The sequence below is a fragment of the Drosophila miranda genome (assembly GCF_003369915.1).
Source record: "Drosophila miranda strain MSH22 chromosome Y unlocalized genomic scaffold, D.miranda_PacBio2.1 Contig_Y3_pilon, whole genome shotgun sequence".
NCBI lineage: Eukaryota > Metazoa > Arthropoda > Insecta > Diptera > Drosophilidae > Drosophila > Drosophila miranda.
This window is the reverse complement of record NW_022881625.1, coordinates 2297018-2312964: the sequence shown is the minus strand read 5'-3', so window position 1 is coordinate 2312964 and position 15947 is coordinate 2297018. Positions and strand designations below refer to the sequence as shown.

Genomic DNA, 15947 nt, shown 5'->3' with positions numbered 1-15947 from the left:
GAGACACTGTTTATCCCTGAGTAGAATTGTGGATGTGTGCTGGAAAGGTATCTCAACTCCGCCTCTGGTGTTGTCGAGGTCGTGTCGCCCACCCTACCATGGCCATTCCAAACCGTTCGATTTAATGATGGAATGGCCCCTTTGTCCGGGGCGTCCTACATGGGGAATTTGCCAGCGAAAGCAAAGCGGTAGATTAATACATTATAAAGTTTATTCACTTACTGGCTAAAACACTAACATTACCCGCAAATACCATAATATAATCACCCACATTAAAAGAGTAGCTAAATGAAATATATGTATAAAATTCCTTCAAATACTTGGCTATGTGTCATACAAACGATATACTAAATAAGTCCGAAATGGACAAACTAACTTGCTTGCTGACTCCGTAATGTTACGAAACCAATTCGAGTGGGCACTTCTCCCTCTCACTCACCGACCGGCCCTAGTTCCCTTGTTTCAAGTTGTATTTATTAATAATAGAATTTAAGTCCACTCATACCTTTTCTCCAGTTTATGGCTCCATCGGCGAAAGCGCTTTCCTCGATGAATACCTAAAGCTGCTGTGGTGGAAGAACACTTAAATGGGCACAAGGTTGGGGGAAATCATATTTGCAGATCGGCGAGAGTCACGAGAAGCCACTACCGGAATCAAATCTTAATCTCTCCTAATTAACTCCGCACGGAAATCATAATTAATTACACATTTACAAACACGAATACAATTACTCCGTCAATCCGTTGCTTCCTCTTTTTCTTTCTATTCTCTTTCTCCCGACGGTTATCTATGTTTCCTTTCCACCTCCTGGGCGAACGGGAACAGCTCAAATTTTTTCCCCTGCTTCTGCAGGTGAAAGGTACGCGAAAGCAAAGAAAAAGGCCAAACGGCCAATCTCCGACGGTGCTAGATTAACACTTTCTCTCCGCCGATCTGCTCGCGACCAAGGGACGGGCCCTCCTTATCTGCCGCGTCGCGCTCGACTACTAAAGTGCCGACGCCAACGCCTCGGGAAGCTAGCCGCTTGGGGGACCGAGCGCTCCCCAAATGTCTTCTCCCTCTGCTTCCACGCTCGCTTCTCCGATGGCTGAGCGCTTTCCAGACAATCCCAAAGGTTTAAACGTCACTTTGTTAGGCTTGCGGCTGCTGTTGTTTGCTGGCTGGCTTCCTTGGACGATCGAATCCGCACTGCTTAACTCGATTTGCTAAGCGCCAAGACTACAAATGGGACAACTCTTTATTCTCCTTTAGCCCTTATCTTCTCTTCCCGCAGCACTTACCCCAACCGGACTCAGCGCTATACGGCTTCTGACGACTGAATAGCCCACTCGCCTTCAACAAAGAATCTCGCAGTCGAATCTTGGATTTAGATATTTAGATTCCCTAGAGTTTTTCTCTTCACTAAATTCTTGGTTTTCCTTTCCGTCGGACCGATACGCAACCGACTCAATTGACTTTCACGAGGGAATAGCCGATAGGGACGCCAACGTTCTGGCGGCAAATCCTCTAACAGGTCCCTGGATGCATTTTCAACAGAGATAGCCTGACGTTTTGACCTGTTACCGTCTTTTTGGGTTTCCCTTCACCTGTCGTTCGCCTGCCCCTCTGAGCACTAGATGGCGCCACAAAAAACTCAGCATTCCCTGCTACAAGCGCTACAAAAGCCCCCCCGAAAGATCAGGCTTGGGGGTTACACTCCCAAGAATGATAACAGGACAGCTTGAAGCAGTTGGTTTACTGACGAAGATCTTTCGCGTGAAACCGTCCTACGTAACGACCCTGCAAATCCTCTAACTCATAGTAGGCCTGCCCTATCTTCTTTTTGACCCTGGCCTTCAGAAAGGCCGGACCCAACTTCGCGCTGTACCCTGACTGAAAATTGCTCTGCCTGAAATTTCTTCGGAACACCTCCTGGCCGACATTGTAGGATATGTCTCTCGACCGTAAGTTATACTGCCGTTCATTCTTATCGTTCTGTTTTTTCATGACTTCTAGAGCCTTGCTTCGAACCAAGTCTAATGAATCCTCCCGCGAGAAAACTGCTGACCTGTCGTCCATCACCCGCAATGCTCTCAGAAGCTTGTATGTTGCCCCGGACGTGATGAAATGCTGTCCGAACACCATATAATAAGGAGTTGCATTCAGACTTGCATGCACCGCCGAACGCAATGCGCAGCAAATGCTGCTGAGGTGCTCGTCCCAGTCCTTCTGATCCTCGCGCACATAAGATCGGATTGCTGCAATCACCGAGCGATTTACACGTTCGGAAGCATTAGCTTGGGGTGCGTACAGGGCCGTGAGAGTGTGCGAAACTTTATATTCCCGGAGTAGCTTTTGGAATGCCTCAGACTTAAATTGTGTGCCATTGTCGGATACTATTGTCTCCGGAACCCCGAAAGCATGAAAAAGATCTTGCTGCATGTATTTGACGACCACGTCCGCGGTCAACTTCTTCACTGCCTTAAGAAACACATATTTAGAATAGTGATCGAGGACGATGAAGATGCCTATATGTCCACTACTTGAACGGGGATATGGCCCCAGGAAATCTACATATAATTTCTGGAAGAAACGTTGTGACTCGTGCGCAATTCCAATCTTCGGTCTCTGGATTGTATTGGGGGCCTTGGTAGTCTTGCAGACATCACAAGCCTGGATATACTTCTTCACATCGGCAACCAAACCAGGCCAGTAATAATACCGCCGTATCCTTTCTAGGGTTTTGTGAATGCCTCCATGGGAAGCCAGTGGATTGTCGTGCGCGTTACGCAAAACGTCAACCACTAACCCTTGAGGAATCCAGAGTTTCCAAATGAACACATCATGTAGCACCTCTCCTGTTGCGTGATCTGACCTACGATACAACAAGTTATCTACAATTTTGAGATCTGGCAACTTATCAATATTGGCCCTAACCCTTTCTACGATCTCCACGTAATCTTCTGCCTTGAATTCTGGCGATTCCAAATCCACCAACAACCCATTGCTCGCGTCTAGAGTCGCCACTTCCTCCTCATTTACGCGAGAAAGAGCATCCGGAACCACATTAAGCCTGCCGCTACGATGCTCGATTTTAAACGAGAAACTCTGCAGCTTTAATGCCCATCGGGCTAGACGTGAGTGTAAGTCAGTTTGTGACATGAGCCACTTTAAAAAGGCGTGATCAGTGATTACAGTAAATTCATGCCCCTCGATGTAAGCTCTGAACCTATTTATGCAAACTATTGCGGCCAGACATTCTTGTTCGGTGACCGAATAATTCTTTTGGGCTTTGTTGAGTTTTTTCGATACAAACGCAATCGGATATTCGTCCCCCTCCGGCGTCTTCTGCACCAGCACTCCCCCAACGACTGTCTTGCTAGCGTCGCAGTGAACATAGAATGGTTTGCTAAAATCAGGACTACGCAAAACTGGCGCTGAGCAAAGCATCTCCTTCAACTTTTCAAAAGCCTCCTGACCCTCTGGAGTCATTGAAAATTTCTGTCTGGGTTTGAGCAAGTCCGTGAGAGGCGCGGCTACCGATGCGAAGTTGCTTATAAACTTCCTGTACCAGCCTACCATACCTAGGAAGCGACGCAGAGACTTTAGGGATTTTGGCAAAGGAAAATCGGACATGGCCGAAATCTTATCCGGATCTGTACGAATCACCCCTTCGCCTACTATATGCCCCAAATACCGCACTGACTTCATGCAAAACTTGCTTTTCTCCACATTCAGCGTTAACCCTGCCGCTTTTATGTAACTTGCCACTTCACTCAACACCCTCCGATGTGACTCGAAACTGTCCGACACAATCAAAAGGTCGTCCAGGTACACAAAAACTTCATTTCTTAAACTGGCCGGAATTACCTTGTCCATCAACCTTGTCATGGTCTGCGAAGCATTAGTGAGACCAAAAGGCATTACCTTATACTGGTAGAGAGGTTTCCCCGGAACCGTGAACGCTGTTTTATCGCGTGAGCTCGGCTCTAAGGGAACTTGCCAATAGGCATCCTTAAGATCCAGGCTCGAAATGAACAACGCCTTAGGAAGACGTCCTAGAATCCCATCAATTTGTGGTAACGGATACGCGTCTTTTTTGGTCACCGCGTTAACTTTCCTACTATCTAAACATAGCCTCACCTTTCCTGGCTTCTGCACCAATACTACCGGTGATGACCACGCACTATCGGATTCCTCTATCACCCCTAAGCTGAGCATCCGATCTATCTCCGCATATAACAATTTCTCTACCGCAGGAGATACAGGGAAGTGTCTCTGCTTCACGGCTTTTGCATCACCTACATCAATTGAATGCGAAAGCAGAGCCGTCTTTCCTAGACCGGAAACGGAAAACGAAGGAAATAAATTGATGGTCGCTTGCAACTGGTCCATTTCCCCTCGGCTGAGGTTCTGCGGTTCATGAACTATCTCTGCCAGCGACATGCTGGGTGGTAATAAATCGAAACTTGACCAAAAGTCGATCCCTAAATACAAGTCCTGGCTGAGCGATGGAATAATGTGCAGCTCAAGGTCCTTCACTGCACCCTTATACTGCACCGGTGTCCGCAGTCGTCCCACTACCTCTTGCCTCCGTCCATCCGCAGTGGAAGCATTTACAACTCCTCTCTTAAAAGGAATTCGGCTTTGGATTACGCGTTCTGCTAACTTTCCGCTTATAACACTCATAGCTGCTCCGGTGTCCAATAGACCAAGGACCGTTTGATCCAACAGGCGAACTTCCGCATATGGACGCTTGTCCTTCTGCTTGTAACGAATGCAATTTATTGCTTTCGCCGCCTGCCGGAACGCTCTCATCCTTCTTGCACTCCTTGGGAGGGACTTATTACTGGGTTGGTCGTTGGTGAAAAGCGAATGGGATCTGGCATGGACTAGTTGTGGCCAGACTAAAGCTTGGTGTATGTCGGATTCTGATTTCTCAGACGGAAGCTGGGCGGTAGTTTTAAGTATCCCTACTGGGATTTCGCCTCTGCACTCGACTGCTTGCGCTGAACACTGACCGGCTGGCGAGGCTGGGTGTTCACTTTGCCGTTTTTTTGGCATTTGCTACACGACGGCTTATATTTATTTGGTACTCCGCACCCAAAGCAAAAAATTTTCCTTTTGCTATCGCAATCGTGGTAGCAATGCCCCTCCTTTCGGCAGTTCCAGCAAATCAGTGCCATGGCTGCCACCTCGTCCTCTTCTTCTACATCCGAGAATTCGGAGGCCTCCTTTAATTGGGCTTCTTCTACCAATTCCGCAACCTGTTTCCGGAAAGGAATCAATTTCTGGTACCCATGACTCCGCCTAACGTCGTCGAGAAAACCCTCCCTTCTACGACAGACTTCTCTCAAGCGTTCTACGGAGTCGATTTGGACATTCAGGAGCTCATGTCTAATTTCAGGTCGCAAATTTCGCCGTAAAGTTTCCACAATCGCTTTCTCTGACATGGGAGTTTCCAAATCATCCATCAGCTGTATCAGGGCGTCGTGGAAGGAATCGAAATTTTCTTTTTCTTTTTGCTTCCTGTCCCTTATCGCTTCTCTGATATCCACATCGGTTCGAGAATCCCTAAACTGCTTTCTTAGGGCTTGGCATAACCGGTCCCATCTCATCGATCCGGAAGTCTTGTGGTAACGCCAATAAAAATCTCTGGCCTTTCCGTCCAAAAGCAGACTGGCGTTACTCCAAAGAACTGGAAAATTTCCCTCGAGAGTCTGATGCGTCAAAGCCTCTACCCTATAGAGAAAATTATCAATGCTCAATCCTTCTTGGGTCCCATTAAAACGTAATTTCCAACTATTGAGGATATGGGCGACTTTGTCCGGTCGCTGACTCAGATCTGAGACTGCACTGCTTGGACGGTCGTAGCTCGGAAACTGTGCTGAATACTGTCTATTCAGTCCCTGTCGGAATGTTTCCTCCCCTTCTCTGTCCCTATTTTGTTGGACCGGATTATCCGCTTCCCCACATCTATTCCCTTGAGGAATGCTATTGCCAGTCTCTTGGAAATGTGCTGCTATGCTGGACTGAATGATTTGAGCCATTTTGTCCGTGAGCTGGGCTACCACCTCGTTTTGCATCGTGCTGATGGCCTGTGTAACCATGCTACTAACTCTTTCAGCGGTTATGGCTGCTGCATCGTTTTGCTTGGCCTGGGACCTGGTATTATGAGGAGTACTTCTATCGACGCATAGCGTCTTGCATATGGGACAGGTAGTATGGGTCTTGACATGTGACTCAATACAAGTTTTGTGAAACTCGTGGCTGCACTTTGTTTTCAATGTAGGAGCCGAAGCCAAAGTTTTCCCACACAACTGGCATTTTGGCGCCGGAGCCGGTTCAGGCTCGTTATCGGGGTTCTCCATTGTAAAAAAAATAAATCAAACTTAATTGCTAACTGTCCTGACAAAAATATGTCCCACAAAAGCTACACGACAAAACCTAAACACTTACTTATCAAACGCAGACAAAACCAAAGTTAAAAATGTGTTAATAGTAAAACTAAATTAAGTATTCTAGTTAAAAGTCAGATAACTTATGCTAGCAAACCTAAGATGACCTAAAAATTAAAAATAATAAGTAATTGTACGTGAACTCAAATTGCAAAGAGAAACTGATTCCTCGTGTTATAATTCATAGCTTCCTACGTTGCCAACTTAGGGTCAATGGCCCAGCAAACGGCACAGCTGTTCTCAAGTCTCGCTTCCCTTGTACAGCGAGAGAGCTAGCAAATCCACAGCCCTACCAAATAACACACATGGAATGTAAACCACAAGAATAGAACGCAAAGAATATGATACGATAAAATAAAGTCATAAAAATGTTTGCCTTACGCATAGCTAATCCCCATGCGAAACGGACCCTATGCTAATTGAGACCCCAATTCCTAAGCACAAAAGAAAATGAAAAGAATGTGTACGCGCGCAGACGCCTTGCACTTGTCGCTGTCTAATCAAAACCAACAACAACTGCATGCGCGAGCCGTGGCCAGCTGCTGCTTTGATTCGCGCCGCTGTCGTCCAAACATCTCGGCTCGGCACTCTACACTTGAAATGAGCATGCTGCTTCTGATTTCACTCGTGGCTAACGGAATTCTATAATCAAGATTAATCCGAGTATGTCCAACGCGCTAAAGCTCATCAGCAGCAATGGCTAAGCCTTCCGCACAGTCCCTCAGCCGTGGGCAGGGTTCCGTAAGTAAACGAGATTCCCTCTGCAGTCCTATGCGCCCGAAAGACCATGTTTAAGACTCCTGCCTCAGAAAAAGTAGGGTATTATTAAGATCGATGCACTTTTCGAAACGCTCCTCAGACGTGGCCGGATGAAAAGTCAAAACGTCTGCTTCCGTTTTCCGAATCGTCTGACAAGCCCTCTACTTGGTGTTGAGAAAAGAAGATATTCTTGAGCAATGACCACTTCTAGAGAAACAATTTTGGTCAATGCCGTCTATGCTGAATCGGGAAGTTTTAAAGACAAAAAAAAAGGATGTCACAGTGTTGATGGTGTCACACCTGAATAGGTGTGCCCCACGTTGGGCGCCAATTTTTAGTTATAATACTATATCTATGATTCATAAATGTAACGTGTCATCTACGCACGTCTGTGTATATAAATCCTGCCAGGCTAGCTGTCATTCAGCGAAGGGAAGCACACGCTTTGGGTTTCCGGCCTCTGCTCGTCGGCTATTGGAGTGATGTTCTTGCCCCCCTCCTGCTGGTGGCCTATACGCATTATACCGCGAATGAAGTAGCGTGTCACGACGAAAATGCTTAACCGGGAGACACTGTTTATCCCTGAATAGAATTGTGGATGTGTGCTGGAAAGGTATCTCAACTCCGCCTCTGGTGTTGTCGAGGTCGTGTCGCCCACCCTACCATGGCCATTCCAAACCGTTCGATTTAATGACGGAATGGCCCCTTTGTCCGGGGCGTCCTACATGGGGAATTTGCCAGCGAAAGCAAATCGGTAGATTAATACATTATAAAGTTTATTCACTTACTGGCTAAAACACTAACATTACCCGCAAATACCATAATATATTCACCCACATTAAAAGAGTAGCTAAATGAAATATATGTATAAAATTCCTACAAATACTTGGCTATGTGTCATACAAACGATATACTAAATAAGTCCGAAACGGACAAACTAACTTGCTTGCTGACTCCGTAATGTTACGAAACCAATTCGAGTGGGCACTTCTCCCTCTCACTCACCGACCGGCCCTAGTTCCCTTGTTTCAAGTTGTATTTATTAATAATAGAATTTAAGTCCACTCATACCTTTTCTCCAGTTTATGGCTCCATCGGCGAAAGCGCTTTCCTCGATGAATACCTAAAGCTGCTGTGGTGGAAGAACACTTAAATGGGCACAAGGTTGGGGGAAATCATATTTGCAGATCGGCGAGAGTCACGAGAAGCCACTACCGGAATCAAATCTAAATCTCTCCTAATTAACTCCGCACAGAAATCATAATTAATTACACATTTACAAACACGAATACAATTACTCCGTCAATCCGTTGCTTCCTCTTTTTTTTCTATTCTCTTTCTCCCGACTGTTATCTATGTTTCCTTTCCACCTCCTGGGCGAACGGGAACAGCTCAAGTTCTTTCCCCTGCTTCTGCAGGTGAAAGGTACGCGAAAGCAAAGAAAAAGGCCAAACGGCCAATCTCCGACGGTGCTAGATTAACACTTTCTCTCCGCCGATCTGCTCGCGACCAAGGGACGGGCCCTCCTTATCTGCCGCGTCGCGCTCGACTACTAAAGTGCCGACGCCAACGCCTCGGGAAGCTAGCCGCTTGGGGGGACCGAGCGTTCCCCAAATGTCTTCTCCCTCTGCTTCCACGCTCGCTTCTCCGATGGCTGAGCGCTTTCCAGACAATCCCAAAGGTTTAAACGCCACTTTGTTAGGCTTGCGGCTGTTGTTGTTTGCTGGCTGGCTTCCTTGGGCGATCGAATCCGCACTGATTAACTCGATTTACTAAGCGCCAAGACTACAAATGGGACAACTCTTTATTCTCCTTTAGCCCTTCTCTTCTCTTCCCGCAGCACTTACCCCAACCGGAATCAGCGCTATACGGCTTCTGACGACTGAATAGCCCACTCGCCTTCAACCAAGAATCTCGCAGTCGAATCTTGGATTTAGATATTTAGATTCCCTAGAGTTTTTCTCTTCACTAAATTCTTGGTTTTCCTTTCCGTCGGACCGATACGCAACCGACTCAATTGACTTTCACGAGGGAATAGCCGATAGGGACGCCAACGTTCTGGCGGCAAATCCTCTAACAGGTCCCTGGATGCATTTTCAACAGAGATAGCCTGACGTTTTGACCTGTTACCGTCTTTTTGGTTTCCCTTGACCTGTCGTTCGCCTGCCACTCTGAGCACTAGATGGCGCCACAAAAAACTCAGCATTCCCTGCTACAAGCGCTACAATGTACAGCGGCGAATGGTGTGGGGGGGGGGGCGACACAAATGGCTGCTGCCTGGCTTGGCTTGCGTCGTCTGGCCTTCGCTGTCTTTATTTTTGGCACCAGAGCACAAATGACACGAAACGATAAACGACAAAACAGTCAAAACGACAAACGACACGGGCAAATGATGGCAACGAACAAACAAACTTGCGATTTTATTTTATTTAATGGCGCGGCGATGGTTCATTTATATACGTCGACGATCGCGACCTCTCTAGCGGGGACGAGATGAGAGTGGGACGAGGTTCATGGTGGAACTCTCACATGTCCGCCAACTCCCACACTCTCCCTCAACTCGAAAGGCCCGATCGCCGTCGTCACTTACCGGTGCTCTCACCCCCGGTTCCACTTTCACTCACCCCAATATTCAGTGAGATGAAAGTAGTCCGAGGGCAGCAGCACCGATAAGTAGCAATGGAAGATTTGAACGGCCTTCTGTTTCAGTGGCTGTGTGTGTTGTTGTTGGCAATGGCCCGTGTCTAATGTTTCTCTGTGCTGTGTGAATTGGCTGCTCTGTTCTCAAGGATGGGATGGGATGGGAAGGGGAAAGTTTGCCTGCTCCCGTATAACCGCCCGGATACTTTCAACTTCCGGATCTTACGATCCGGGCGAGAGACGCTCCGAAGAGTCGACCGCATAGCATCTTGTGGGCGGTTGTATTGGCATTGTTGGGGCATTTGGCTGAGTGGCGAAGGATGGCAGTGTTCATTTTTTCCTGCTCAGCTTCATTTGGCATTTAGTGGCATTTGATGTGGGTGGGGGTGGTGAGGAATTGGCTGGGCATAATTGCCGAAGTTGCGACCGATAACACACTGGGCATTGAGAAATGCAATTTGAATTTGTATTGGCTTTTTTGGTGTGTTATCGGTCAAGTCTGGTATTTGCGTGGTATTTTTAGTAATACCACATGTCAGGGAAATATGGGAATGGCAGATAGGTGGGGAAGAAGAGGAAAAAGGTAATAAAACTAATCAGAAAACTACTAATAATATACAATTAACTACAGAAAAACTACATTAATTTACAAAAACTTATTCCTAATATCACAGGCTAGTAACTAAAACTATGGACAAACTATCTACGGACATGCAAAAACTACAAAAAACAACAGGATTGACATCTACAACAAGAACATTGATGCAGACAAGGTAAAATAAACGATAATTGACATACATTTACACACATATAAACATATTAATTATATTTATTTTATTTCTAACAGGAGGACAACTACAACGAAGCACCGGCCGGCATAACAAACGCAATGCGAACATTACGCTGTATACCGGCCGGCTCTGTTGTCCCCCTGTGTGTTGTTTATTGGCGTGATTTTGAGTATTGGCGTGCATCGTGGGCAATGATGGTCTTGATGGCAAGCGGCTCTGGTCCGGCCGCCCACGTTGCATCTGTCTGTTGGTTAGTGTTGGCTGCTGCACTCGAGGGCACTGGTCCGGCCACCCAACTGCATTGTCATCGTGTTGGCATTGGCATCGGTGTGTGATGGCAATGGTCGGAGTTATTGGCCGCATCCAAGTGGCGAACTGGTCCGGCCACCAGGATGCGTTGTCGATTTTAATTGTTGATTGGCCGCATCCAAGTGGCTGCTGGTCCGGCCACCCAGGATGCGCTGTCAGGTGGATTGGCCTGGCCTCCTCGGCCACGTTCGTCGTCAATTTGTAGTTGCGTTTTTGAATGGCTGCTGGTCCGGCCACTCAGGTGAGGAGGTGTTTGTCTTGGCTTTTTGATTTTAATTTGCGTTTATTTGCAGGTGCCTTTCGTTGATTTGGATGTTGTTGCTGGCGACCCTTGTCTGATTTGTGTTGGCGTAAGAGACGTTTGCGGGTGAGTATTCGATTTGGGCCCTCCACACTTGGCCCAGACCCTCCAGATCGTCGAATGGATCGTGGTCGGTCCATTCGTCGTCATGTTCGTCGTCAATTGCTTCGCAGTCCATATCGGATTCGGAGTCCGATATGGCTGCGGCGTCATGGTGCGTATTTGCAGTTGGTCGTGGTGATGGCTGTGTGGATGCTGCTGCTGCTGTTTTTGTCTGAAGTGGCGGCACTCCTCCCGTGCTCTCGTCCCTTGCCTGCAGCAGGTTTGTCAGTTTCGTCAAAATTGCTGCCAGCTTATCCTCCAGCTCTTTAATTTTTACGGCATATCTTTTCAGGATATGGGCACAGCTCCATCGCACTGGGCGCCTGGCTGCTGCTGTAGCTGGGTTGGCGTGGCGTCGGAGCACGATTTGGGATCGGCTGCATCGACAGGACCCTGTGGTGTTGGCGCCCCTCGGCCAGTGGCTGGGGATGTTGGTCGCGATGCTGTAGCTGTTGCCGATGCTGCCGACCCGGACCGCGTTGGCGTTGCTGCTGCGGCTGTGGGTGGAGTGGCTGTGTGGGTGGCTGCTGCTGCAACTGTCGCTGTAGTGGCTGCTGGTGACGTTGTGATGGCTGCTGGAGACGATGTGCTGGCTGTTGCTGCTGTATTGGCTGCTGCATTTGCTGTGGCTGTTGCCGTAGTGGCTGAGGCTGCTGCTGCTGCCGTCGATGCTCCTGGACAGCGACCCTGTGGGCCAGGAGCCGCTGCCTGGCTGCCTTGTAGGCGCTGCAGCCCTTGTAGGCGCTGATGTGGGCGCCTTGGCAGTTGGCGCATTTGGGATTGACGGCCCTTGGCTTGCTGCACTCCGTCGTCTGATGTCCACCCGCGCATTTCATGCAGACAGCAGCTCGTCTACAATATGCGCGGGTGTGGCCAAACACCTGACATCGATGGCACTGGGCAGGGTCACGGGAGACTCCAAGTCTCTCAACCGTGACGGGCCTCCCACCCAGGCGTCGCAGCTTCAACACATCGAATTGACCACGGTCCGGTTTGGGGGCGATCTCAGCCTCGAAGAGGTTGTATTGGCGGCTGCGATCGAATCGATCGGTGATCGCCCGAGTAAACCGGACCGTGTACCCCTCGGCCTGCATACAGTCCCGAACCAGTCAGAGGGCGTGGAATGGGAAGACCTCGGATGAGGATCCTCAAGCCTCTGTCCTCCACAGGCTGATGCCCGAACTCGCCGTGCCGGATGTCATTGGCAATGGCAAGGGTGTGTGTATTGGGAGTGGCAGTAGTTGTGTTGGTGTTGGTATTGGCGATGGTGCTGGTGTGAGTGGCGGTGACGGTGTTGGTGTTTGTATTTGTGTTTTGTGTTTGCTGGCGCTGCTGGTGATGGCGGCCCCGTCGTCTAGCCTGCTTCCTCTCACCCTCACCCTCATCGTCACTCCCACTGTCGTTTTGGTGTTGGTGGGATTTGTGGCATTGGAGCAGGCTGGGCTATGGCTCGGATCGACCCTCTGCTCGAGCTCGAACCAGGTTCGACACGCAACAGGTTCGATCCGGTCGTGTGTGTGTGTGTGGCTGCCCGTTGGCCGTTTTGGCGCTCCGCTCTTGCGCGTCGGCTTGCCGGCTCTCCTCCGTCTTCTCCCTCTCCCGTTACTCCTGAACAGTTTTGTGCGTCCAAGAGCGTGAGAGGCGGGAAAAGTGGCAGTGAGAGCGGCGTCTTTTCGGCCTTTCCCTTTGTGGTTGGCGCGGTTTTTGTGACGGGTCTCGAGGGGCGAGTGGCTGTGGCCGTGGATATATCGGCCATGGCAATACTCACTCGATGGAAGGCTGTGGCGTCGGCGCTCTGCATTGGCTGGGGCGTTGGTATTGGCGCCTGCGCCGAGGGCTCTGCTGCTGCTGCTGCTATTGGCGGTGTTGGTGTTGGTGTTGTTGGCTGCTGCTGCTGCTGCTAGGGCGCCTCTGCGGGCCGCTCTGCCGCCGTCGCTGTGTCGTCTGGTTGACCCTCGTCTGGCCATTCCTCTGGTCATGGCTGGCTGTTGGTTTGTGTGTTGGCGATCTGCTGCCTGTTTGTTGTTTTTTAATTGAAAAGTCTCTTGTGTGTGTGTGTTTGTGTTTAATGTATTTATTGGCACTTTTATTCTCTTTTTGGTTTGTGATGTGGACGGGAGCAAAAGTTTGTCAAGGTAAGTAATGGGTGTGGTGGAGGAAGGGCGGCACGGCACGGCACGGCACACGACAGACACCACAAAAAGAAAACAGGGCAACACAGAAAAAAAACGTCAATGGCGACACGGCACAGATCGATAGATCATGTTCACCGAAAAGGGAATCTTTCCCATAGGCGATGGCCTTTTGGATGTAAATGCCGAACGCTTTAACGGATTGCTCGTGTCGCATGACATCAACGAGATCTACGAGGTGGAACAGACGCCGTTTGCCAGGGGCAAATTCGCCGCCGTTCGCCGTGCCATTCACAAGAACACGGGCTCCCATTTCGCGGCAAAGTTCTTGAAGCGACGCCGACGCGCACAGAGCAGCGACAAGGAGATCAAACACGAGATCGCCGTCCTAATACTCTGCGAGGGCGAGGAGAACATTGTCAATCTGAATGCGGTGCACGAGACCCGTTCGGACACAGCCCTGCTGCTGGAACTGGCCACTGGTGGCGAGCTGCAGACCATACTGGACAACGAGGAGTGCCTGACAGAGGCCCAGGCCCGCCACTGCATGCGAGAGGTGCTGAAGGCTCTCAAGTTTCTCCACGACCGATCCATTGCCCACCTGGACCTCAAGCCACAGAACATTTTGCTCGCCGGCGAGCGTATAGAAGATGGCCTCAAGCTCTGTGACTTTGGGATCTCGCGCGTTGTGTGCGAGGGCATCAATGTCCGCGAGATGGCCGGCACACCCGACTACGTGGCCCCCGAGGTGCTCCAGTACGAGCCACTCTCCCTGCTGACGGACATCTGGTCCGTGGGCGTTCTCACCTATGTCTTGCTCTCCGGCTTCTCGCCTTTTGGCGGGAACACCAAGCAGGAGACCTTCCTCAATATCTCGCAGTGTGCGCTCACCTTTCCGGACAACCTATTCGGTGGCGTCTCGCCAGTGGCCATCGATTTCATACGCCGCGCATTGCGAATTAAGCCAAACGATCGCATGAGTGCCGCTGGATGCCTGGAACATGTCTGGCTGAAGGATGAGAGCTCGATGGATAGACAAATGTATCTGCAGGCTCAGAGCGATGCTGAAGAGGAAGAGGAGGAGGAAGAAGACGACCTTGAGGATGAGGAAGTGGAGGAGCCAGTGGCCGAGGAGAAGGCAGAGGAGCAGGAACAGCAACAGCAGTCACAGGAACAACAAAAGCAACAGAAGCCAAGCAGTGGCAGCAACAAACCCACGCACAATGGCCACCATCGGGCCCACAGCAATGGGAGCAGTAGCAGCATCTCAAAAATACCCATTGCCACCGGGAAGCTCCTGGGAAGCCCCATAAGCAGCACCAGCACCAGCACCAGCACAGAGACAACGACAGCCATACACACGCTGACCAGCAATGGACACGGACAGAGCAACACGGTCTGCCTGTCCGCCAAGCCCACTCAGATCGTGACACCCACACGTCGAGCCTCCGACTCGGACAAGGAGAACACATACACGGCGACATTTGTGAAGAAGCCCCCGGTGCAGGCCACCATCCAGCTGGGCAGCAACGGCCTCGACGAGTTCGCCACAGTGGTGGCCACCCTGACACTCTTTCCCGATGCGCCCACCACACCGAAAGTGATCCGCAAGGCACCCACGGGAGAGTCCCATGGATCGGCCACCTCGGTGAAGGCTCTGGTCAAGAAGTTTCAGCTGGAGGAGACGCTAGTCTGCCCCGGACACAGCAGCACCAGCAGCCACAACGGCCACAGTCCCGTCAACGGGTGCGGCGGCAGTAGCGGGAGCAGCAACGGCAACAATATGCGACGCAGTGCAGGGGGAAACAGCAGCAACATCAGCAACATCAGCTACTCGGCAGCAGCCGCGACAGCAGCACGAATGAACAGCATTCGCCGCGCCTCCGACCCGCTGTTGGCCGTCTATAAGAAGCAGCCACAGAACAGCGGCGCCAACAGCAATAGTTCCAGCAGCAACAGCAACAATCCCAGCCCGGCAGCAGTCCCAGCTCGGGCAGCACGGCCACCCTGCTCCTGAATAGCCATCGCCTGGCGTCCGCGTCCGCGTCCGGGCCAGCCAGCACGGTCGCCAGCACCGCTGTAGCCTCAAGCAGCAGCACCAAAGCTACTGCCACTGCCCACCATCTGCACCACCACCACATGCACCACGACAACACGAAAAACGGCCAAAACACATGAAATCCACACTTACCTGCCAATCACCAGACAGAGCTGCCCAGCAGGAAGCTGCCTCGCCATCAACACTGACAATTCCTGCCAAAGGGAAGGAAAAGGAGGCCCCTTTCTGATGACGCTGCCGCCTGACCATGGCCGTGACGTCACGCCTGCTGGCGCCTGCAGATCGGCGAGAGTCACGAGAAGCCACTACCGGAATCAAATCTAAATCTCTCCTAATTAACTCCGCACAGAAATCATAATTAATTACACATTTACAAACACGAATATAATTACTCCGTCAATCCGTTGCTTCCTCTT

At 50.2% G+C, this 15947-nt stretch overlaps 1 protein-coding gene across 1 annotated transcript; it reads left to right on the top strand.

The window, feature by feature from the left end:
* The first annotated feature begins 13533 nt into the window (after positions 1-13533).
* On the top strand, positions 13534-15578 carry LOC117194575 (death-associated protein kinase related-like). The gene has a single exon (XM_033399117.1). It carries the CDS (start codon positions 13603-13605, stop codon positions 15487-15489), a length of 1887 nt encoding a protein of 628 aa, XP_033255008.1. The 5' UTR covers positions 13534-13602; the 3' UTR covers positions 15490-15578.
* The last annotated feature ends 369 nt before the right edge of the window (positions 15579-15947 follow it).

Excerpts from the sequence above, each read along its gene's own strand:
- LOC117194575 (XM_033399117.1), top strand. The coding sequence starts at position 13,603 with ATGTTCACCGAAAAGGGAATCTTTCCCATAGGCGATGGCCTTTTGGAT.